A 26,155-nucleotide genomic window follows, 5' to 3' on the forward strand; every position below is an offset into this window, starting at 1 on the left:
GAAGAGTGGCAAAGTAAGTAATCTTAGTTAAAAAGTTAGATCAGGTGTTATGAGAACTGGCAATGTCTAAAACAAGCAGCTACATAAAGGATATGCTGTAAAACGGAGACTGAAGGGCAAAGGCAGATGGAACCTTGGGGGAAAATTCAGCCATCTTACCTCACGTCAAAGCTGTCAAATCAATTTCAGTTCAATTTTCTGTATATAGCACCAACTCACAACAAGAGTCACCTCAAGGTGCTTAATTCTAACTGTAAGCAAATGACATGCGATATGCTAGCATGGGGGCCAAGTGGCTAAAAACCCTTCAAAAGACAACATTATACCAAACATGCAGCATGTACAGGTGATGTGAGCCATAGCTGATCAGCGGGTAACTGTGGCGACAGAAGAGGTTCCTGGTTGGTGACCTTTGACACAATCGATTAAATTGGCACGATTAATGTAAAACTGTGCTCTCTCCTGTCAGAGGACTGAGGTTTCTGTCCTGTGCAAACGTCAGGTTTTTTGGCAATTCATGATTTGCCTTAGTTTTTAGAGAGGCTTTATGAGTAGCTTTATAGTGAGCTCATAGTGCTTTGGTCATTTGTTCCTTTGTGCTTTTGAGTTTAATGTGGTGCCCTTGCATAACTTTTGTTGATTATAGGTTTGTTAGTTCCCTTTTGTGTTCCCTGTCTGTTCCCTGTGTCTGCCTGTGGTTGGCTGGTTCTTCTGTTTAGTTGTGTCTCCCCAGTCAGTCCTGTCTCTTTAGTTTAGCTTTTTGTCTGTCTCAGTGTGGTGTTTCCTGTTTTATGTGCTTTGTGTTCACAAAGCAAAAGCAGATTTTGTTTTATGCAGTTTGTGTCCCTCCATTTGGTAATGAAGCAAAAGCTGCAAACCAAACAACTCGCTGTATTCAACACCAGCTACTCTGATAGCACCTGTTTTTGTTCTTGGTGAGTTTATCCACCTGTCACTGCCTGATTCAACACAGGATAGGAGAGTGCTATCTGCAAATGAAAGACCAAAACAGTAACTGTGGACAAAGCACAGCGCTGACCCACAGGGAGCTGGTTTCTTGGTACTGACAGAATATTTTTCATTGTTCTGACATAAATTAGGCTGTAAAACCAATAACAGATCATTCATTTCTGCACAGACTGAAAATCAATGCTGAAAATCATGCATCAATAGGAAGGAAATTTCCCTTTCCTAAATCCTGATCGTGTAGCACTTTGATCTGTACAAGGAGAACCGAATCAGCTTTTGAGTGTAGCTAGGAAGCCACAGATGGATATTTTAGAGGAACACTTCTATAAATCTGACTCCTAAAGTGTGGGTCAGGCTTTGGCTGGTGGTTTCACCAGCTGAAGTGCTTATCACTGAGCGGTGATTATGACGGCCTGTTACCTGATCCATTGCTCTGTCTCTTTTTAAACATGTCAGCTCTAAGAATTCTTCTGACAGAATTTCAGCTTTTCTTTTAAAGACCCGCACGGAGCAGCCGTCAGCAGCTTGGTGTCCCGTATTTCAGCAGTCCATAGATACTCACACTGTTCCTGATGTTTGTTATCATTCCTGCTCCAAAGAAGGCTCATCCAGCTGAATTTAATGACCAGTATCACGTACATGTGTTGTGATGCTTTGGGAAACGTTTCATGGGTACTGAAACTGCAGATTAAATCCACCACGGTTTGCCTACAGGCAGGGAAGAGGTGCAGCTGATGCTATAAACAGCACGATGCACTTGGCTTTCAAACACTGAACACCTCACAGCTCATGCTTGGCTGTTTTCTATTGATTTTTAGCTCTGCGTGTCATACGATCCAGCCTTTAGTTTGAAGGACTGAGCCTCCATCCCGAGGGCATCATGCTTTTTTAACAAACAGAACACAACTTGATGGATTAAAGCCAATAAAACTTAGGTAAAAAGTTAGATCAGGTGTTATGAGAACTGCCAATGTCTAAAACAAGCAGCTACATGAAGGATATGCCTTTAACAAGAAAGAGGATATAACCATTTCCCATTTTGAAATATCCTTTCTGTTCAGTTTGTACGTGTCCCCTAACGTACATGATCTATGGGTAACACATATTATCTAATCCTGCTCAGTAGCCAGAGGCTCAAGTATGTGTAAGCTTGATAAACTATGGGTGAATCCAGTTTATTCAAAAAAAACCTCCACAAGTCTGTACGCCATCGTTGTAAGGAGCCAGGGGCTGTGTGAGAACTTTACAAATGAAGGAGAAAAACCCCCAAATGACTTTTACTCCTGGCTAAAGATTGCTTGGGAGTGAATAATCCCTAAGTGTTTTTCATATTTAGTATATGTACATAAACACATAAAATGTTGTGTTGTAGTTATCATATCTTTCACTGATTTCGCTGATTTTGCTCTTCATGTATCTGTCATAAATTACACACTGGGAAGTGAAAAGTGGCCTATCGGACTGAAGGTCTAGTTCTCTTTCTACAGTGAAGGAAATAGTTTTATATGCCTTTTATCAACTGAAATTAAGCCTAGTTAACATCAGTTTGCTGATGTGTAAGGACACATTCATTTATTAAAACTTTGTGCACACGTGAACACTTGACAAGCATGCATTCAAATGTTTTCTCTGCATTAGCCAGGAAGCGGATGGTTTTCATTCCATGGATATACACGCTGCTGGCTGATCCGACAGGTCTGTGCTGTTGTGACACGCTGTGATGACTCTGACAACAATAAATGCTGTCATGGGTTAGCTGCATTATACTGGAATGGGCAATGCACAGGAGCATGGAAAGCGAGGTGCGACGTTTTTGCAGAGAACAATAACTCATCACAATTTTGTTACCATTCCTCCTCTTTTCTGTCATGATTATCTTGCTACATTCAACAAGGAAAGGACTAGTTAGCATTAGCTATCAGTCTGCAGGCTCTCATACAGAAAGTAGGTCAATCAATGTCTCTGATCAGTACTGTCCCCTACAATGGACAGAAGATCACTTAAAATTAAACTCTATCATCTGACTTTTTTGCTAAAGTAAGAAAAGTATGACAAAATGATGTGATTGTTTGTTTCGTGATGAAGAATCAAGCCAATCAGCAGTGGCCCCATGAGGTCTGTTCAACACTGTCGCTCTGTGACAACACTAACAATAAGACATGGAGCTGACAGTCAGTAGAAAGATGGTGCAGATCTATACTCGTGACTCATCAGTGTCTCACATCACGCTGAATACTTAGTGTAACTCTAATTCTGGGAACTCACATGTTATTACAATACAGCTGTATGCAAGGTGTGCATAGGTGTAGTGAAGTGTGGCTATATGCAAAATGAAAATATCTCAGTCTTGTATAAAGAGCTTAACAGTTTTCCTCTTGTTCTACTTATTGCGGATCAAACCTCTAACTGTGTAATCAGTTAGCCTGCTCCAGTGTAATATGTCCCAGCATATAATTTGTTAAAACAAACAAGCTTCACAATGAAATGCTTTTCCTTAAATATGTAGTTATGGTCACCATGTTGGCTTAAAGAGAAATCGAGGTGACTGGTCCAGTGTTCTGGGTGTGACCATTAAATGGGAAGGGTCCACAGTCCACTCTGCATGTAGCAGCAGTTTTCAATTCAATGTTATTTACACAGCGCCAAATCAGAACAGTCGCTTCAAGGTGCTTTATATTGTGGGTAGACATTACCATAATACATACAGAGAAAAACCCAACAATCATATGACCCCCTATGAGCAAGCACTTTGGCGACAGTGGGAAGGAAAAACTCCCTTTTAACAGGAAGAAACCTCCGGCAGAACCAGGCTCAGGGAGGGGCGGGGCCATCTGCTGCGACTGGTTGGGGAGAGAGAAGGAAGACAGGATAAAGACATGCTACTTCCAAACACCCACAGCTTCATTCCACAGACCAAATACATGCTCCAGTTCACAACAGCTGCCACTTACGTTGCTTCACACTGTAAAATAAATAGCCTACAACATTAGAGACTCATTTTAATGGCAATAATAACAACTAGTGACAACATTCGCTGTTGTCGAAGTCTTCACACCAGTGCAGAATTTTCAAATCTGTAAACAGAACCAGGATCAGCTGGCTCTGCCTTCACTGCTGCAGCAAGTTGGCATTTACAGAGTGCTTCTCTAATCTTACATAGACAGTCTTCATTTTCATATAGCACTGTATTCTATACACCTAATGTATTTGGTCTGTGGAAAGAAGCTGGAGTGCCCAGAGGAAACCCATGCTTGAGGAGAGTTAAACCAGGAACCTTCTTCCTGTGAGGGCACAGTGCTAACCGCTGCACCATGTTGTCCTAATTAAAAACCTATCTTGCTGCACAAGTATTACTGTAACTGAAACATACATTGACACATAAGTGAAACATTTGCTTATAATAGTATAAGCAGAATAGTCAGGATTGAGCATGTCCCCGTGATCGATTACTCGGGACTCTGAGTATGTGTGTGTGTTTATGAACAAACGGAACAAATGAACTGTGAACACAACACTTCCACTTTTCAACTGTGTTATCAGCTGTCAGTGTCCCTCTGACTCCGTAAATATCATCTATAGAGAAGAAATGAGATGATCGGGCTGTATAGGGTTATGGTTACGATTCAGAACCTGAGCCCTTCTTTACAGAGAAACACAGAAAATGGGTCAGCTGTGGGTGTTTGGAAGTTAAAAGGATTTCTCTGAATTGTGTGTCAGGCTGCTGAGTGGCTTTTTATTTGTCATGGAAATACCGAGTGGGCGAAGGACAAGAGAGAACAGTGAAACAGAAAGGAGAAGAGCAGGTGTGTGTGTGTGTGTGTATCTATATCTATATATATCTATATATATCTATAATATATCAATATGTGTGTGTGTGTGTGTGTGTGTGTGTACACAAGCAGTGTGAATGCTGCCGTGGACAGGATGCTAATTCACACGTCCTCCTTGTCGCATGCAGCCCAGTTCTTGTTCTTGTATCACAAAATGAAATTTAAAATTCATTGCAAAATGTTTGCACAGAACAATCCTAGTCTAGCATGGTGTGAACTCTAAAGGATCAGCTGTTCTCAAAACTCTGAGTATCCCTCCCAGCAAAGATCAACTCAGAGTTCAGGGTTAGGCAACAGCTGGGAATATGTCTGCTTTTCACAGTAATTCTTCTGCTCCATATTTAATTCTGCACTCACTCACTAATTCTGACTCCGTCTCACTTTCAATAGTTTGAGGGCAGACACCAAGGTGCACATGCACATCCACTGAATTTATACTTGAGGGCTTGTTGTGTAAGTGGATATGTGATGAGTGAGGTATTAATATTTGTTTATTAGCCTAAGAATGTGAACGGCATTTCTGATCAGATTCCCTAACGCTGTGTTTGTTTTCACATCGATTGAGCGGTTAGTTCACGGTGTGAACATGATCCTAACCAACCACCACGTGTACGTTACAAGTAGGGCTGGGTATTGTCACTGATTTCTAGAATCGATTCCTTTCCGATTCACAAGGTCCCGAATCGATTCAATTCGATTCGATTCAATTCGATTCAATTAAATTCGATTTGAATCTGGGAAATTTTGACAGTCAGAAATATTATAATTCAGATCAGTACATTTACATATTTTTGTATCTATAAAAAGGAAGCTGACACACACAAGACTTTATCAAAGGTGTGAGGTCACAGCAGATGCCTTTGTGTCAAAGTAGCTGAAGATAAAACACAGAAAAACATGAAGGTGGTTTTCCTGGCCTGGGATTTTATAAAAATATTTTGCAGTACATCAAAAACGAAAGAAAACCATTAATCAACATATGAACGTTACCTCTGATGTCACAGCGGTTTTATTAGAGACACTAAGCGTTTTGCATTTTGCATAATTTTAAAAAGTTTAAATTTGTTCAGTATTGAACGGCAGAAATTAGGTTTTCTTTTCGGAAGTAAGTAAAAGGAAAAAAACAGCAGCCGACAGCGCTGTAAACAACGGTAGACTTGTGCGTAACAAGCAAGCGAATAATGCAGAAAACAGATTTTTAGACTGGAAACTGTTCTTGAAGTACAGAGAGAGAGAGAGAGAGAGAGAGAGAGAGCTGTGCATGAAGTGTGATTTTATCGTGGTGGAAGCAAAACAGTAAAAGTCAGAGTGATTTCATGACGATGTTTATGTGAAGCGTAGTTTGGATCTTCTTTTGCTGCTGGTTCGGTCAATATTGTTTGGAGAGATAAAACTAACAGCTTTAGAATCAGCGCAAAAAGGGCGTGAACACAAAGCGCGGACCTGCCGACAGATCAGAATCAGCGAGCTGTCGGCTTTCAGTCCCGACCGTGTCCGTGCAGTTGTTGTGCCAAAAAGTGATTGTCTGCCAGAAAGTGATTGCCGTCCGCGGGAGCGCGCGCAGCCGCTTAAAGCTGCAGCGCCCGCCGGGTGAGAAAGGCGACATCTCACTGATTCTGATCCGCGTGTGGCGCTGTGTGTTTACGTCCTTGTGCAGAATCCGTGTACCTGCTCTCATTTACTGTCTGAGCTGTTTGGTGGTTGTTGAAATTTTGTGAGGTTTCACCTGAGATTCTGGCGTTTCGGGCAAAATAAATTTATATTAAAAAATCGATTCAGGATTTTAATGAATCGATTTCACGTTATCCAAGCTAGAATCGATTTTAATCGATGAATCGATTATTAAAACCCACCCCTAGTTACAAGTGTGAGCTAAATGGCCTGTAGTGACGTATGGTTCGTAGTCTCAATGTGGGACGGTACTATAGATGTGCAAAGGTCTGTACAAGCTAGCAACACACCGTGAAATAACGCTCATTCCCCGCGCGCAGACCGGAACACGGCACCTGCTACTTTTGTTGCTCCCGCCCCAGACACATCTGGCCAATGTCCGGACTGATCATTCTCACGTGGTTTGTAGAGACGCCTTTTTGTTTGCTTGGATTTTTGTCTGTGAAAACAAACGAAAACCACGGAAAACGCTACACGTTTACAAAATCAAGAACTGATTCAGACCACAGTAAACCCACTCCAGGTGTGAAAACGACCTGACGAGACAGTGAAATTAGACAAATTGAGATTTTTCCCTCCTGCGTAATTAAACCTGTCAATGAGCTGATGTTAGAAAGTGTAAACCTATAAAACGGATAGAGTAGATAAGAAGCAGTAGTCACAGCCTCTTCGGTGATGGTGTAGCTTGTATTAGTGTTGCAACCTCCGAGCACTGCTGAAACCACGGTAACGACTGTCTGGTAATCCCAGGTTTTAAAGAAACTAATCTAAAACAAATATAGCAGAAAGTGAAAACCTGTCATGGACTGAGTGGCTGTCCGTTACACAGCACCCTCATGTGGGCATTTACAGCAGGGCAGAGAGAACGGCTGATCAGTGTCGCGAAAGTCCGCGCGTGAATGTCTGAAATATAGTGCCAACGCAAATGTTCAAGGTAGACTCACAGCAGGCTGTGTGCGCAGACTGACCAACCTGGTTTATAGTAATGACCTGCAAAGAGAGCGAAGTCCGATGGAGCTGCAGTGCAGCAGAGCGAGAACAACTCCATTACTCAACAGTCAATTTTAAAAATCTCTCACCAACCCCGCCAAACTTTTTACATTTTCTTTTTCTTTCTTTCTGTCTTTCTTGTGTGTGTGTGTGTGTGTGTGTGTCTGTGTGTCTGTGTGTATGTGTGCGTATAAAAAGGTATGTACAGTGAACAGCAGCATTAATTCAGTTAAAGACATTCAGTCAGGCATGTGACAAGGCAACTCACGCTGAGGCCCTGATTGTTTTCATTATCCACTTCCTGGGTTTAGCCGGCCGAGTACTACTACACGGGATCAGTGTGTATGTACCAAACTGCGTGTGCAGCAGTTTGGTAGAGTAGATATAGTGTTTGCGCGCGCGCGTCAGTATCCACATTACATGAAGTGTAATTAAACTCAACAAGAATCCAAAAGGAGGAGGCGAAGAAGACTGAGTCTAAACTTTGTCAGAAGAAGAAGAGGAGAGGAAGAAGTGTGGAGGGTGAGATGCAGAGTGAGTGGCTGTGAGCTGGATTGGGACTCTGAAAGTCACACTGCTGCTGCTTACTGGAAGGATTAACTCTCCCTCAAGACTCACTAATCCTTCTGTAGACTCACACACACACTCACACACACCTGGTCTCTCTTGTGAACGACCTTTGGCTTGTGGATTATTGACTTTGTAGCTTCTGCTGGGTGGCCATGTTTGAAGTCCTTGACCAGCTTGTAAGTGTTGATTATTATTCAGGCTAACAGTAGTTGAACTGCACTTTAAGGCTTTATTAGAATTGTGTTTATTACGTCACACTGCTTTATACACTCTATTTAGAGACAGGTAACTTTTGTCATTACAGCTTTAACTCTTTTCGTGTATGGGTCACTATAACTGAGGCACAGTACATTTAGTTGAGCTGTACTGTAGTAGTACTAACAGTAGTGTTCTTAAGTAACTGAAGGAGAACCATGTAGTGTCTTCTGTAAGGACACACTTCAGTTACTGACATGTTTTGATTGCCCATGTGGTCGTTTGATGATATCTCTGTGAAGACAATGTACACTCACTCTCTGTCTCGTGGTTTCAGGTCATATCTCACATCTGTATAAGTTAAGTGACGCTGGTGTCATTGAGAGGTAGAGTGTAAAGGACTCGCTGGCAGGAGGAATAGTTAAAGTGGTCCTGTGGGAGTTCCTTTGTAACACAGGAGCTGGACTGAAGTCATAAGTGGACCCGTCTTTAACGTCATGCTTTTCAAAGACTACCCAGAAATCCAGGAGCGTTGCAGGTCGTTCTAACACAATGTGAGATCACAGGACCTGAACAGACTCTCTCATGGATTCGGAACCGGGAGCATGTACAGATCTGGAGCATGAGACTGACCTGGAGGCCTGCAGTGGTGAGCTTGAAGAAACCAGTGTGGACACAAACGCAGAAGGGGAGGGAACGTGGTCACAAAATGTTAAAGTAGATGATGGAGACTGCAACTCTGCATCCTCATCTAGTTCCTCTTTGCCTTCTTCCTTCGCCCCCGTTCCATCCTTGTTGCCTCTTTTCTGCGTGGAGGAAGAGGAGATCCACACTGGCTGCTCCAAGTCCTTCACTGGATTCAAGCTGTTCACCAGGAGGTAAGGCTGAAAGAGCGACAGCAAGACCTTAAGAGAGAGTTGCACTTTGTTGGTGTAACATCTGTTAATGACCAGTAGGTGGAGCTATTGCCTTCTGTGCTTAATATATAAGAGACCTTGGTGAGGCCAGATATCCCTGAAACATGCTCAGAGGCAACACACACACACACACACACACACACAGAGGCTTTAAGTCTCTGCACTGTTATTTCCTGCTCATGCTGGCACTCACAGCAGGATTGTTGTTTGTGTGCAAATGTGCATCTGTGTCTGTGTGTATAACCTTGCCAGTGGTTTTACTAGTGATCCTGTGGACTGGGGACACAATTCCCATGGCAACAGGGGCTGTAGTTGTCAGGTCAACAGAAATAAAGATGACAGCTGTGCTTCCAGCTTGGTTAGAAAGTGTCAGTGTTAGTGAGCGCAGAGTCACTGACCATGGTGTGCAACTAGTGGATAATTTGGGTTGCCTGGTGTGTGTGTGTGTGTGTGAGAGAATAGAGTTTAATTCCTAGACTAAATAGTTTACATGTTAAGTGATGACACTGATTATTTTGACATAGAAGATGAACCTGACTTCAACGTGTAGATATTAGGTTGTAGCTTGTTTTGAGCAGTCTTCACGTAGTTGGTTTTAAGTTAAATATTGAACATGTTTTCTGTACTTTGTGAATCAAATCAAAGTTTATGACTTTTTGATTTTTTTATTTGTATTTGACACGGCATCCCGACTGGAATTGGGGATGTATTTTTAGGTTTGATGGTTATCTGAACTACAAGATTCTCACTGCTGTTCACTGTTCAGTGCTCTTGATTGTTCCCTCCTGTGCTGGTGTAAAGATGTCCTTTGCAGCTCTGAGTCATAGACTCTGTGTTTGAGTGGGTGCTTTGTGTTTCGTCTATCCTCACTTTACACCTACTCTGAATAGCTCGGTGTGCCTTTGAAAGACTGTGGTGTCATAATCACTCGCTGTGTGTTATTTCAATTTCCTCTTTCTCACATTGGCTGGTTGTATGTAGGTGTGTGTGTGTGTGTGTGTGTCAGTGTGTGAGCATTTATCAGACAGCTCTGCACTCGGCTTGTCAAGGAAATACAGTAGTTATTTTAGTCCTCTCTCAGGCTCTCGGTGTCTCGGGGCCACGCCCACTCTCTCTTCCTCTTAGGGGGGTTAGGGGGGTGTGCTATGTGTACGTACACACACACACACACACACACACACACACACACACACACACACACACACACACACACACACACACACACACACACACTTCCCTCCCCTCTGTTCCTAATAGCCGTCACCGTACACCAGGGTTTAGTCTAAGCTCGACAAATACATAGCCGAGTAAGAGGCGTGGAATCACGGATGGATAGTTTTCTGCTTTCTTTGACAGGTTGGCTTTTAATTTCTCCTTTTGATTTTTAAATATTTATTAGGTTAAAAAGTTTGCTACATGCTTAGTTAAGATGAAGTCAGTGTTGAATTTAGCGGGCATTATTTCCACACAGTGTTAACAATAATAATAATGTCTCAGCTGGAGGGTTTGATAGTGAAAAAGAAAGTGTTGAACATGAGGCTGAATCCACTCACACTGAGTCTATGTAGTGTTCTTGCAGGCTGATGCAGTGCTGTGTTCTTCCTTGTTCTTGTTACTTCAAACAGAGAGAGCAGAACAATAATGATGACAAATAAGGCAAAATGGATGAGTCTAGCAGGAATACAGGGGCACTTGCAAGATGACCTGACATCTTTTGCACAGCTGTAGGTTTTGTTCGTATAAAGGGTGTAGAGTCCAGTGTAGCAGGAGGCCACTGAGAGATTCTTTCTCTGACCACAGTCCCTGTCCTCTATTAACAAGTATCAATAGAAATGCAGTTTGAACTATTCCCATTTCAAATGAGTGTGTGTGTGTGTGTTGTAGCATGTGACATCCAGTAGTTAATCTGGTAATCCTAAACATGTAATGGCTACATTCATTTGTTCATCCTGTGTTGCTCATGCGCTCATTTTGGAAAATCTGTGACATTTTCTCCGAGTTGAAGAATTTGCAGGAACATCCAGTGCTGCGGTGCATGTATGAAAGTAGGAGGCTACACGCAGTGGACGACAGGTAGCGTAGCTCTGACAGGAACTCCATCGTTTACAGGATTTTGTACTTTAGAACAGCCAGAAACGCTGAAAAGTTTTCTTCTTTTTGGATGCCTGTATCAAGTAACTTTGGTCCGTATTCGATTAATATTATAGTTACTGTCCTCAGTGGAGTGACGAGTTTATTGCAGAGTTACCTGACTGTGCAGCACTCTTTGTGTTTTAGCTTCTTCGGCTTTAGTGCTTTGCCTCCATCTCAGTATCACACAGCTAGAACATCTGTCCAGAGGCAAGCAGCACTTAGACTTTCTGTGCCCCACAGAGTCCAAACGACGAAGGGCATAACTGTCTGAGTGTTGTGGGGGAAACGAGTGATGGAAAGTGCAGTCGGAACCAAAAGAAGATTTTATTCAGCAATTGAAACTAAAACGACAAACTTGTCAATCATCAAGTGGATGAAAGCCACCTTCCTTGACACATAAATATCCTCTCAGCTGCACCAGCTCCACACAAAGAATGGGTGGTACCCAGGTGAGGGGCAGGGAGCAGCTCTGTAAGAGCGCTTCTCCTCACATCCTGAAACTGAACTGTGTCAGAGTGCTGTTCTACATGTAACGTGTATTTCTGAGCCAAAGGCCAGCATGCTGTGGAAATTGGCTGCTTCCTTTGGATTGTGACTCTTGTGTCGTCATTACAATAATTAAAGCGTCAGTCATGTGAGATAGAATCAGAAGAGAGACTAAAATTGAAAGGTTGATGTAGTGTCTGTGTGTGTGTATAGTTTGCCTTCAGATGACACTGTGACATGTCCTCTTACTCTCCTGCTGTTGAAATGCATGTGACTAGAGGTATGTTAGCACGATTAGTAGACGCATGTCTACTTGTGTGTTTGTTAGTGTTATTTTAGTGACTAGGCTCGCTGTAGTTTAGATTAGAAGCGTGTCACCGTTTTGCCTGACAATGGTGGCAGAGTGGTAATGAGAGCAGGGCACGGCTACCAGAGAGAGTGACAATGTCAGAAAAGGAGGTTTGACAGAAAGAGAGAGAGTCAGTGTATCAGCTCTAGACAAACCTCGAAGCCAACAGCATCAGTCCAACTTAAATATCTCAGCCTGATTGTTTTGCTGCGCGGGAGCCTGAATGTCTTCCCAGTGCGCTGTGAAGGTTTCCTGTGGTTGGTTTAGTCCCGTCCCCCCCACCAGGCTTTGGGTGCATGTGAGGGTGGGGGCAGAGAGGCAGAGGTTATTTGCATTCATTTGAGAAAATAAGGAAATATCTTTGCTAGCTGCCTCTCTTTGTTGTTGCTGCTGTTATCATTATTATTATTGTTGTTAATTTTGACTCTGTTTGCAGGAAATGTTTTTCCAGTAACTCGGTGTGTAGGTGTTGTTTTGCACCACTGCAGATAAAAACTTTGGGATCAATAAAGATGAACCTGTCTGTGCTCTGTGGGAAAAGTCTCATCCATGCGTCAGAACGTTTGGGAGGCGAGGGGGGCTGGCGACTGATCTGAGGCCAGACTTTAAAAATGAAATGTGAGGAGCCATTATGCATAAAGCCCTTTACATGCACTTTACATATAACCACTTAATCATAAATATTCACACTAGCTGTGTTACTTGTGCCGGTAATTGCTGCATAAAGCTGTAAACATTCACGCTAGCTGACATCCCACATCACATTCCAGTCAGTGTTTCATCAGTGCCAGACTGTGCGCTGCTGTTCAGCTGTGTAACACATGGTGAGCGTTGCAGTGATGGCAGGATGTGGCACTGTTCTTGTAATGCTGCATGCTGGATGCACCTGGATTGCTGAAGACCTTTGTGAGGTGCCTTGCATTCAATATCTGTGGTTGTATATGGATGTGAGGCAGATACACGTGTATCGTTCCAGATGAAACAAAGGAAGCACTTCCTGCTGTACATGTACATTGATGCAGTTTTATAAACTTGATTGTTTTTGCAAGCATCATATTAAGAACATGAGCTATAGTTAAATTACAGTTCTTCTAGTCTTGTGTTTGACTGTCTCTTTAAATCAGAAATAGCTCTTCAGTGATGGAAAAATGGAGATTGTGGTGCAAAGCAAACAAGCATGAAGCGGCAATCAGAAAAAATCCACTGAAAGTCCTACCTGTGGTTCATCTGATGGCTCAGGTGGACTGCAGAAGATGACGGCGTTCTAAAGTTACCTTTACTTTGTCGCAGGGACAAGTGCACTCATTGCACTTTGTTTTTTCTTCAGCAGGTGGAAGGCATTTATTACCGTCAATATTACATATTGTAAAATTCAGCCATTGATCTGACAAACGTTAGTCTCAGTTATTGCTGCATTTTCATACATTTTGAGAACGTTCTTGTTACTTTTGGTAAGACATTACGGTACGTAATTGTTTCCCATCACTGCACGCCTCCAAAGATGAAACCAGTTTAAACAGTAACACATGACAGAGAGTCCTATTGGTGTATTAATCACCAGAGTGTTGATTCAGATGCTGCCTGCAGTGGAAGGAGGAAAAACAGGCTGAGGTAAATCTACCATCATAGCTCACTGGGGCGAGCAGGCGACCATATGCCATACAGTATGGCTGAGAGCGGCCAGCCCGGGTTCGAATCCGACCTGTGGCCCTCCCCGTCAGGCTTCACTGTTCCTATTGAATAAAGCCAGAAAAGGCCCCCAGAATCTGCCATCAGTATGTAGAATAATCTGATTGCTATGTGGGACAGTTGCAAAGCCCCTCTAATAATAAAGCCCACCAGAGTGTTGGTGTATAGAGATGATTGCCACATAGCTCTGAGGCTTTGTTTCACTCCAATAGAGGAAAACCACATTTATGTAGAGAACTCTTTGTGTGCTTGCATTGCAGGCCACTGTTTTTCATGCAAATATTTAAGCCAACAGATCAGAGTTCTGCAACATCTCATACCCTTTGGCACACTGACGGACTAAACATCTTTATTTTTTGGTAAGTGTAACAATAGTTTCCTAAAGTGGCCGCTCATTGTAAAGATGCTTTAAATGCAGACCTGGTCTTAATGGCCTCTGCCCTTGTACCTCAGACATTTATACCACGGGCTATGCCCAAGACTGACAAAGCTGCACACATAATTTATTGCACTGTTTAGTGAGAGCGGTACATCTTAAAATGTCAAGGCTAGCTTACCAAGACGGGATGGTCGAGCCTTATTATTAATGTCTCATTGTGGGTTCCACCAGCAAATAAGTATTTTTAGTTGCATACACTTAGCCACTCTGACCAGTCAACCGATGACGTGCTGTATCAAATTCTTGGACAGAGACCACGTTTGTTTCCTGTTTGCAATGACTGTTATCGTCCCATGATGATAATCATGTCAATACGTGGTTGGTTATTGAGAATAGTCTAAATCAACCCCAACCACATTTTAAAGCAGACTTGTTGTTCTTGTGATTCACAACATTTTTCTGGCACACATTGGTAATTTCATCCCACCGTGTTAGTGAGAGAGGGTGAAAGAGTTTGTAAGTCAACAGTTAAAATGACTGGCATTAATGGAAATGAGTGCAGAGCTCCTCTGCAGTGGATGCTTTGGAGCACCACAATGTTGACATTGTATGTACAGTATTTCCTTATATAGAATGACACTCATACACTCGAGGGAAAAGATTTAACATCCTGCTGCTCTTTCCAGCTGAGCACTCTATGACATGCTACAGGATATCGTTAGTGAGCTGTGTCATTTAACTTGAAGAAGGAAAGTGTTGGAAAACATTTAGAGAACATGACTATTGTGTCTACATCCCAGAGTCCCTCACTTGACCAGTGAAAGTTACTGGGAGTGTGCATTGGTCTGAACATTTGGAACATCTGTATGTAAGCAGTCAAAAACCCTGCTGGTATTCACAAGTTTGTACAGGACCACCAATACTAAAGCTGCACATATTAGAAAATTATCCCAACATGCAAAGTTGTGTTGCAGGGTGTCACTTGAGCCCAGCTCCGAGCAGCAATGTGTTGATGCGTGAGCACATGCGGCAGTGTGGCCGCATGTGCTCACGCCACATTTTCCAAAGAGTCAAATTGTCTATTTTAGTGTGTTTTACATTAAAGATGGTGGACCGTGGTTGGCCCCTGATGCATTCATCAGTGTGCTTTTTCCACAACCCTACTGATTATTGATTCAGTTAAAGTTTGGCCAGAGTTTTACCAGAAACACAACAATTCGATTTTTCTTCTAAGTATCAAAAGAGCCTCAAAGCCTTAACTAAAGAAGGTTTGAAATAAAGCAGAAAAAATGGTAATGGTGCTGCTAATAACTGAAGGAACATGCACTGCAGTGAGACCGCACCTGTGACACACAACTGTTCCAGCTTTGTGGTGTGGTTGCACAGTGTTCTGCTAAGCACCCAGTTAGTGCTGGGAACTGCAACTGCTCTGTGGGAAGCTTGGCTTTGTAGAGCGACAGCAACTGGGTTGGCTGCTTGAAAAATACATGTTTACATTTTTAAAGATTATGTAACAAAAAGTATTTGTTGACAGCTCGACTGTGGTGATGTGCAAAGTTTAGAATCTGACGGGTTATTACTGAGTACTTTCATCTCGTCTCTGCCTCACTTTGGCCCATTGTGGGATTAGAGCCGGAGAAAGCAGCCAATATGTAACAGAAAACACGCAGTGTGGAGGAAAATATTAGAACTTGATTAGAAGGAACTGTAGACATATCCAGTCTGTTACTGCAATATTACTTGTGTGTGATTCTTTTGAGCTTATCCCAGTTAAAAAACAACTGTTGTGTTGGAAACTAAGAAGTTGTAGATTAATCATCCAAGTCATATCAGCCTGCAATAAATCACTCTGGTTCTGATTGTGGTTACGTAACCGTAAGGATCAAAATGTACCCACATTCAAGATTCAGAATAGAAGAAAATGTATGTCAGTGTGGTGATCCCTGAACTTTGTGAGTGGCAGAGCTCTTTACTGCTGAATGTCAAGCTAATTACTGTAAGCGAACAGGGGAGGTTTCGGTGGGCTAATGAGTCTGTGATGGGACTTCCTGTTGTACCCGTGGTTTCAGCTACACGGTTCTAAACGGCTTTTTCTCGCTTCACTGTTCTCATCCGATGTGCTGCGTGATATTCAGCTTTGCTCTTATACATTCAGTTAGTCACCACATGTCAAATTTTCTGCCCCACTGTTTTTGTTATCATCTCATCTGTTGTACTGAGATAGGTTAGTTTGTGGTGGTGTGCGCCTCGCTCTGTTTCTTGTAAATTCAGTGTTAGAAACACGGAACTAGAACAAAAATGGTTCAAAACTTTCTTAATTTCCCTCTTCATTCAGTCATCTTGGCTAACTTTCATTTATAAAAAGTTTTTTGTTATTTATTAAGAAGAGAAGCACAAACAAATATCCTTTGTACAGTCACGGTAAAATTAAAGCACACCTTTCTATTGTAAGGTTTTATAGATCAGTGCTGGTCTGGAGCATTCAGGTGTGTGCTAACATGATGCCGAGGAGGAAAGACATCAGCAGTGATCTTAGAGAATATTTAAAATTCAGAGAAACTACAAAAAAATCCGAAAGCCCCATCTCTGACTCTGCAGATTAATGACAGTGTAATTAGAAGAAGCAAGTATGGTTTGTTTGGAAAGGTTAACAGGAGGCTAAGGTTAGCAAGATGCACCTGAACGAACCTCAGAAGACTTCTTGAAGCATGTCCTCTGGACAGGTGAGACTAAACTGGAGATGTTGCTGCATTTCAAGAAATTCACATCATACCACACGGTGGTGGAGATTTGGGACCTGGGCACTTTGCAGTCATTGAGACGATCACAAATTCTACTGCACACCAAAGTGCTGAGCTCAACCATTGAAGAGCTGTGCAAAAACAAATGGCAGCAAACCTCAATGAACTGAAGCAGCGCTGACATGAAGAAGAGCCAGAATCTCTCCACAATGATGTGACACTGAGAAAGTCTGACAGAAAACATTATTCTAAGTAAAACTGCTGATGGGCGAACAAAGAACAAAGCCACGGATGATAAAATGAGTTGGTCGTTCACACCAAGTGCTTAAACGTGTTGCAGTTTCAGACGAGTGGCTTAATGTGTGACTTGTAAAAACTGCCTATATGCCGAGTCTCACATTCTCCTGATTAAATATCTAAACTCATTTCCTGTTTGCTATATCCACCAAGCCAAAGCTACGAAGCATGCTTAGTCAGTTCACTTTTTCTAAGGATGAAGAGCCTTTTAAACAATCTACCTGTTCACACCATGGGAAGCTCCATGTAGAATTGATTTTTCTAGTTAAAAAGGGGGAAAAAAGCTGTGTTTTGTCACAGCTTCGTCTACTGATGACTTCTTTTCTGGTCTTTTCTGGTCTTGCCGAGCAAACTCTCAAGGATCGTATTGTTTAGACAGTGTCGACAGCCACAGGGCCCAAATTCATATTTCAAAGAAGATGAAGTTTATACAAATACTGAATAGCTGGACTATGTGCCACACATCCACAGGAATCTAATTTTAACCACTCACACTTCAGTCAGCAGTTGGAGGTCAAATTGATGCAACAGTTTTCAGTTGCTAAGTATGTGGCTATGGTCAGATTTCAGAGCTGAGATTTGGTTTCATGCTATGGTCAAACGGAGTGCTTTGTCATTCTCTGAAGGACGGCATGAATTGACACTCCTCAAACTCAGCAAAATGTGGTTCCTCAAATATATCAGGTCTTGCAGGGACGCATTAATATTTTCTACACCATGAAACCCCTACACCTACAGGATGTAATCACTTATCTTTATTTTAGAAACTACATGCCAAGAAATGAATCAGGAACTGAAATTAATTTTAGCGCCTTTATATTTACATTTGACTTCTTATGAAGAACCACAAAGATTAGATTGACTGATCGAATGTTATGTTTATTTAGTAACTCTAACTCTAATTTTAGTGATTCTTCTGAATCACTGTGTGTTTTATTAAGATACGTGACACTGATGAAAATAAGTGTCACTGCTACAGTCCACACTGGTATGGAGACCCTGCTGCGCTGCATCACAGTACGGTCCCAGTGCTCACACACGAGCCTTTTCATTGGAAGTAGTTTGACAGCTGCAGTGAACAGTGTACCTGCTAGTAAAGGAACATTATTAGCTAAACTTTTCAATTCAGTTTCACTTTATATTGTAAAGATCCTACAATAATAATGTGACCCTGAGCTTTAGTTCATATTTATGATACAGTGAATCTTAGGTGTGTGTGTGTGTGTGTGTGTGTGTGTGTGTGTGTGTGTGTGTGTGTGGGGAGTGTCAGATGTTTTGGTACAGAGGTCATAATTTGATTGAGTTTGAAGAAAGCAGCACTGCATCATGAAACAGCTAGTTAGGTCAAACCTGAGAACAGCTGATTCAGTTTGATTTTATTTTGGAGATTCTTTTAGTCGCTAACCTCAGTATACTCCTTGTGTTCAAAGAGGTTGGTGGGAACATTTTTCTCTGTTAATGAGAAATGAGAGATTTCTGTAACGGCCTATTTGCCTCTGCAGCATTTCCAAAGGAGGACTGGAGAGTCAGAGATGTCCAGCAGGAGCTATACCAGCTTCGAGTGGAGGAAACCCATCTTCGGTCGCATGGATATTTGATATCTGACTGTTAACCCGCAGTCAATGAAGACAAGGAAAGGGCACTGCTGTGTTCTTTACCCAACCATATCTCATCAGATGCTACATAGCATTTTAAGTAGCAGTGTATTATATCGCTCTCCAAGACGAGATGGATTTGTTTTTCCAGCGACACTTTGGTCGACGTCAAAAAAGACAAAAGCATTTTGCTGCAGTGCGTCACAAATGTCCCTCTGTTCAGGCCAGTAAAGCCAGGAGGCGCTCTAGCGTTGGTCTGCCCTCTGTAGCATTAGTACAGTCCAGACGCTCCTCTGTCGGTTTGCCTCTGGTTTGCCATGACCAGCGCAGGCGCCCAAGTGTTGGCTTACTAGTGGCCAGTGGACAGAAACGACAGTCTATCATCGAGCTTGGGCTAACAAATGCAAGTGAAGGACCAGGAAGAGGAACTGAGACAGCAGAGGGGGCCACCAAGAAAGGAAGACATCGTCCCTGCTGCTCAGTCTCCTGTGCACGTCGTTCTAAAGTGAAATCTATTGAACCTCATTTACTGGGATCCTCTATGTTACTGGCAAGTGTAGTGCAGATGGGCACAGGACTGAAAAAGGAAGAAGAGGATGAAGAGGACCTGGATGTCTCTCCGTGCTCCTGTTCTGAGTCAGGTGAAGAAGAAGAGAGCGATAAAGAAGCTGATGAAGAAAGCTTCACCCTGGCAGCTCACAGGCACCTAACGCAGGCTGTGGTTACGGAGAACATCAAAGCCCGGCCCTTGCTCTGGCCTCCTCGCTGTCTGAGACGAAATTCCTCACACTTGCTTCCGGCAGACTCCGTGTTTCAGGATAACAAAGCAGGGTTCGGCGTCTACGGCCGATATAATCCATTAGAGTCGAGTCACAGTACAGCAAACTTGACTAACGCAATGTCGACTTCCGTGACCAGTCCCAGCCTTGGGCAGCTGGCTCCAGCAGGCCTGAGCTTTGATGTTGGGGCAGCTGCAGCAGATGCTACCTCATCTGGCTCCATGCTCCATAAAAGCTGTTTCTCACCACTAGATGGACCCCAGCAAAGCATTTATTACGATCCTTACCAGGATACATGGGACAACTTCCTCTCGTATGTCACACACACACACACACACACACACACACACACACAGTAAGCCCACTATTTGTCAAACTCCCAGCCTAACGTTCTGACAGAACTGATGTTTTATGCTTTGCAGACATGCATTTTTTTCCTCAGATGTTAAAAAATTACAGTGACATGTGACTAAAAAATAACTAAGCAATATTGTGCTTGTTCTATGTCGTCATGTTTTGTAGGCAGCAGTTTAATTCTATAGTCAGACTAATTTACTGGCAGCATATATCATTTTTCTGCTTAATGCGAGACATAGTGTTTCTTTGAAGATAACTGAGCAGACCAATCAGCTTAGCACTAAAGACACCTCATAATGTAACAGAGCTATGACCTTTAGCTCTACACTAATGAATATTTGAATGTCAGTGATCACATGACACTGGCGTTACCATTGTAGGATCTGAGGGCTGATCTATGCTGCTGTGTTTTTCATTGGCAACTCAAATCAAAGTTTGAGCAACTTGGTGAGATGAAGACTGGAGGTTAGAGCAGCTGACTAGCAAAGCACGAGTTGCTGGTTCGAGACCCTGTTCAGATGCTGGCGTTTCCTGCCCGACAGAAATAAGAATGAGAAACCACTTGACTACACTATTGTCACAAATACTGGCTTCAGTCTTCTTGTGGCAGCTGTGGGAACAACATCTGCACAGTTATCACACACACAGGCTAATTCTCTCAAAACCTCACACTAAATTTTGTGTTCCCTGAAACAAAGTGCAGCACCCTCACTAAACGTCTCGCCTTCTGCTTCACGTACAAATATAATCTAAGAAAAAAAGTGTCATAGGGAGCTTCCTTTCAGGCTGCCGTGCTTCAAAAAGCACTAAATAAAACTGAGCTGAATATCGAATATTAAAGAAGTATGTGGAAATGTTGAAATGACACCATAACAGAGCTGTGGGAATGTTTATATTACACACAGCAGCGTGTTCAGCGCCCTGCAGTCAAAAAAGATGCAAATTAGGGAAAATGTGTGATGGTTTTAGCAGAAGTAACGTCCATTTCTACCAAGTGACCCTTCATGATGATCCGTCACTACATATCAAACATGGTCAAACACTTGTGAAGTCACAGCAGTATGTTTGGGACTCGTGTGTGTCTGTACTCCAGCTCATGTTCAGAATGTGTGCAGTGAGCTGCAGGCATCAATCAGATCTTAGAAATGCTAACTATTGGCTTGGAGGGCACCCTTTTTGGATGGGCAACAACTGAGTGTTGGTGATGAATGATGCTTTAATACAACATCTTTTTTAATAGCTTTATTAGACTGTGATAAATGTCTTAAACAGTGCACCGTATTTTAATACTCATGTTTACAGCTGTCAGAAAAATGACAAATACTACACAATTTTGTGGCAAAACATAGATGTGAGTGTGATATGAAGTAAGGAATGCAGGGTTAAGGTAACAGGCAGGGCACCATTATGGCTGTTAGAGGGGGCATTTTTTCTGGATTTTGCTTCAGTCCATTAAAGCAAGTTTTGAAATCCCTGCTAGTTATTTTGCTCTATGGATGCTTTTTACATTTTTCTGATGATCATGAGCAATGACTGTTTTCTACTAACCTGCCTGTTATCTCAGCGTTCATTCTGATTAACAGGCAGTCAGTAGTGTGGAGGAGCTGCCTCTGAGAAGCCTGGCTGGGCAGCTGAAGCTTCTGCTAGGTGTAGTTGTTGGTTAGACTTCATTTATGCTTTGATGTGTGGTGCTGTACATAAGTCTGCCCAAACTGTGATGCTTACATGACTTCTTGTTGCCAGTAATACATAACATGCAGTCACCAGCACAGCCGTAACTGCCCACACACTTGCTGTATGTGCGCTGTGTTACACCCACGCACCACTGTGTCAGCCAGAATCACAGCAGTATGAAATATGCTGAGCAGCAGGCTTCTGACTCATACGTAGCTCGTGGTTTATGCAAATAAATAATAAACATTTCTTTTCCAAATGTGAATGACTTTGAATAGTCAATGTCTTCATATTTATGGGGAAAAAAAATGTGCAAATAAGTAAGACTCAAACTCCCCACGCTGCTGTGCAACCTTGAACTTCATCGACCTTCTTTGCTTCTTTGTGTTACTGTGTCTGGTGTTTTCCACAAACAAACAGATTGGTACCCTGAAACAAACATCATTAATGGCAAAATGGTAAAAGGTATCAAAAAAAAGACTGAATTGTGAGCAGGGGTGTCTGAGTTTCAGGAGTGTCTGAAGATATATTGGGCTCGTGTCTCTACATGACATCGTTTATGACAATTTGAAAACGCGTCCCATCAGAGACTTTGCAGCGAAGTCTCCATAGACTGTGAAGCGGGAGTCTGAAGACTTTGTGTTGCTTTGAGGCCATTTGGCAGAAATCTGTAATTCCCACAATAATAACAGTCACATTTTCTGAATCCTAACAAAAATACCTACGTTTTGATGTATAATTTGTGTGGGTAGGGTGAAAATTGAGCGAGGAAGAAGAATTTGTTTGGACGTGAAGAACAGATTCAGAAAGCTAGAGTGGTGCGCTCTAGCTGAGCTGCATAGCAACCATAGCAACGCATGTATTTTCTGAAAAATCCTCATGGTGTCACCAAAAACTTAAACAGGGATTTTATGAAAACAGTAAGAGACACGAAACAGCTGAATTATTTGGTAATAGCACAATAATTTGAGTGCATTTTAAAGTTGGAGTGGTTTTTGTACGTGAAAGTATGAGGAAGTAGTTGAGCTTCAAAAGAAGATAAGATAAGACTTTATTGATCCCACTAGTGCTGGGCGATATGACGATACAGTGGCTTGTAAAAGTATTCGGCCCCCTTGAACTTTTCCACATTTTGTCACATTACAGCCACAAACATGAATCAATGTTATTGGAATTCCAGGTGAAAGACCAACACAAAGTGGTGTACACGTGAGAAGTGGAACGAAAATCATACATGATTCCAAACATTTTTTACAAATAAATAACTGCAAAGTGGGGTGTGCGTAATTATTCAGCCCCCTTTGGTCTGAGTGCAGTCAGTTGCCCATAGACATTGCGTAAGGTAGCGCAATAATGTTTTTTTTTTTTGCATATGAAACCGTAGGAGTTGTACTTACATCTTATTCCATTAGCTTGCCCGAGGTCACGGTTTCCTTCCACATATAGCTTTGCAAAAATTGCATAAAAAGCACTTCCAGCAACAAAAACATAATATTCCAAAAACAGGCTTTGCCGATCCGATCAGCTGTTCGTAACACTTCCTACGTTTGTCGACGTAAGTCAGCCATGTCCGCCATTACCTGTCCGAAACCGGAAGTGACGTCATTTTAACGGAAACTGTAGTTTTTTAAGCTTCAAAGTGTTTTTAAAAGTAATGTTTGACTTTATGCTCTTCTGTATCGTTTCTGGGATGCTTAGAAGTCAAATTACACTGTTGGAAATAGTTTATTTTGATGCACATGCTGTGTTTTTGCAAATTTGCATTTATTTATTTTCATTTTTCCTGTAGTATATAAAAATTTGTGTATCTCAAAAACAAAACTATGAAGACACTCAAAATAAATAAATGTAAAGACAGGCTCTGGCGGACTTGGTTCTATGGTAGGTCTTAAAGGGTTAAATAGCCTGTGCAAATATATTAGTGTTGTCTTCTCACTATACATACTCTTAACTTTATGCAAGAGAAAATAAAGTATAAAAAAACGATATTTTTCGCAAAGAAACTCTGTCTTGTGGTTTTGCGACATGGTGCTGCTTTACGTGCACCCGGATTTGCGACATGCTTTACGGTAACTCAAAACAAAGACTGCACCCTCTCCACTCGCTGTTTACAGACTGCATACTTTCCAGATGACCACAGGTCAGCTGGTATATCGTGATGTATATCGTTATCGTGATATAAAATAATTCATATCGTGATAAATATTTTTTCCATATCGCCCAGCACTAGATCCCACGACGGGGAAATTTTACTTGGAGTGCAATTTGGGATGTTTACATTCATTTCAATAGGAGAAAAAAGTCATAAAAATTGAACCATAAAAGTAGCACAAATTGTGGAAGTGGTTTAACGGCAGAAAACAGGAGCGACTTGAAGATTAAGAACTCAATAGTGTAAATACCTCAGCATTCACACGACTACCTGCACGTTTGTGTGTATGTATATACCCGTGTGTGTGTGTGTGTGTACACGTATATACCCGTGTGTGTGTGTGTGTGTGTACACGTATATACCCGTGTGTGTGTGTGTGTGTGTGTATACGTATATACCCGTGTGTGTGTGTGTGTGTGTGTACACGTATATACCCGTGTGTGTGTGTGTGTGTGTGTACACGTATATACCCGTGTGTGTGTGTGTGTGTGTACACGTATATACCCGTGTGTGTGTGTGTGTGTGTGTATACGTATATACCCGTGTGTGTGTGTGTGTGTGTGTACACGTATATACCCGTGTGTGTGTGTGTGTGTGTGTATACGTATATACCCGTGTGTGTGTGTGTGTGTGTGTACACGTATATACCCGTGTGTGTGTGTGTGTGTGTGTACACGTATATACCCGTGCGTGTGTGTGTGTGTGTGTGTGTGTACACGTATATACCCGTGTGTGTGTGTGTGTGTGTGTGTACACGTATATACCCGTGTGTGTGTGTGTGTGTGTGTGTACACGTATATACCCGTGTGTGTGTGTGTGTGTGTGTGTACACGTATATACCCGTGTGTGTGTGTGTGTGTGTGTGTACACGTATATACCCGTGTGTGTGTGTGTGTGTGTGTGTGTGTGTGTGTGTGTGTGTGTGTACACGTATATACCCGTGTGTGTGTGTGTGTGTGTGTGTGTATACGTATATACCCGTGTGTGTGTGTGTACGTATATACCCGTGTGTGTGTGTGTGTGTATACGTATATACCCGTGTGTGTGTGTGTGTGTGTGTGTGTGTGCGCGCATGTGTACGTATATACCCGTGTGTGTGTGTGTGTGTGTGTGCGTGCGTGTGTACGTATATACCCGTGTGTGTGTGTGTGTGTGTGTGTAGACCCCCACAAATGTTCCTGTCACTTTTTAAAATGTGGGGTGTTACATTGATGACTTTGCTTTTTCCTCTGTTTTCTCATGATAAAGAACAAAGGGCGCTGACAGTTTTCCTGGTCTTTGTGTTTCCAGAAAAGCCATAGCTAAGTCCGGTCTGCACCATCTTCCCTGTCAGCCCAGCACTTCCTCTCTGACCAGGACCGACCCAGAAGCAAACATCTCCAGCACTGTGGACTGGACTGTGAGTGTGACGGAGAAGTACAGGGTCAGCTCTTTATGCCATGTCAGAATGGTCATCAGAACTACTGGATTATGAGGAGAGTGAAAGCTACGGAGTTTCATATGTAGCCTGATCGTTTAGGAATCAGGAAGCCTTACAGTGGGTCTTCAGTCCATTTTGTGTCTGCCAATGAGAACCATATTAGATTGAACTTTGTCTCGGAAGAATCATGCTGTATGAAATATTAACATTTGGGTGTGGGGGGGTTTTCTTACTAGCTGATCGTGGGTTTACTCGCAGTGATTTTCACGATGATTTGAAATGTCTTCCATCAAACACTGCACATTTCATCAGTGAGCTGATATTTCAGGTCTTTCATTGACAGTCCGTAGGTACAGCAGCTCTTCTTTCAGCTTCTGTCCTTTTCTTCTTTGTCTCTCTCCATATTTGTCTCTGTAGGAGGTAGCTGTGTATGGAGATCATATCTGGTTTGAAACAAATGTGTCTGGAGACTACTGCTATGTGGGAGAACAGCACTGTATTGCCAGATTACTGGTTAGTATCTGCCTGTGTGTATCCAGCCCGGTGCGAGAGTTCTGTGCAGCCGCCTGCACTCACACTGCTCTTTGTCCTGTTTGGGGTAGAGTGTGATTTATACATTGCTCCAGGTTTTTCTTTACTGTGTTACACTGAATGTTTATACAGTTGCATGCTTCCACGTACACCTGCTCAATGTCTGCTGCTTTCTACAAGTTTTTGCATTAACATCAACAACTAAGCAACCGGCTTACCGAGAACACCCATAATAATCTGGAGGAGATCAGAGTGAAAGTCCAGCATCTCCTTGCACAGTGTGTACTGGCTGCTCAGCACCATTTGCAAACATACTGTTAAGTTTTATTGGCAACAGCTTTAAACAAATGACAAGTTACTGGAAGCAGCACAAGAAGCAGAATTTAGACTGGTTAACCCTTCCAGCTTCTGTGGACGCAGTGAAGCAGCTG

The 26,155-nt window shown here is 42.4% G+C and overlaps 1 protein-coding gene across 14 annotated transcripts in view; it reads left to right on the forward strand.

The window, feature by feature from the left end:
* The window catches only part of LOC100698887 (diacylglycerol kinase zeta), a 101,703-nt gene that overhangs the window by 5,454 nt on the left and 70,094 nt on the right, over positions 1–26,155 (forward strand). For 12 of the 14 annotated variants that reach the window (XM_019351247.2, XM_025902733.1, XM_025902734.1 and 9 more), the window contains exons 1-4: positions 10,360–10,498; positions 18,719–19,903; positions 25,064–25,172; positions 25,611–25,706. In XM_019351247.2, coding sequence (XP_019206792.1) covers positions 18,945–19,903; positions 25,064–25,172; positions 25,611–25,706 — 1,164 coding nt within the window. In that variant the 5' untranslated portion in view covers positions 10,360–10,498; positions 18,719–18,944. Of the gene's footprint in view, positions 1–7,750; positions 8,207–8,562; positions 9,104–10,359; positions 10,499–18,718; positions 19,904–25,063; positions 25,173–25,610; positions 25,707–26,155 lie in introns of those variants that run through there. The other 2 variants (XM_025902739.1, XM_025902740.1) reach the window with 2 other exon arrangements.

Source organism: Oreochromis niloticus, linkage group LG23, assembly GCF_001858045.2.
Source record: "Oreochromis niloticus isolate F11D_XX linkage group LG23, O_niloticus_UMD_NMBU, whole genome shotgun sequence".
Taxonomy (NCBI): domain Eukaryota; kingdom Metazoa; phylum Chordata; class Actinopteri; order Cichliformes; family Cichlidae; genus Oreochromis; species Oreochromis niloticus.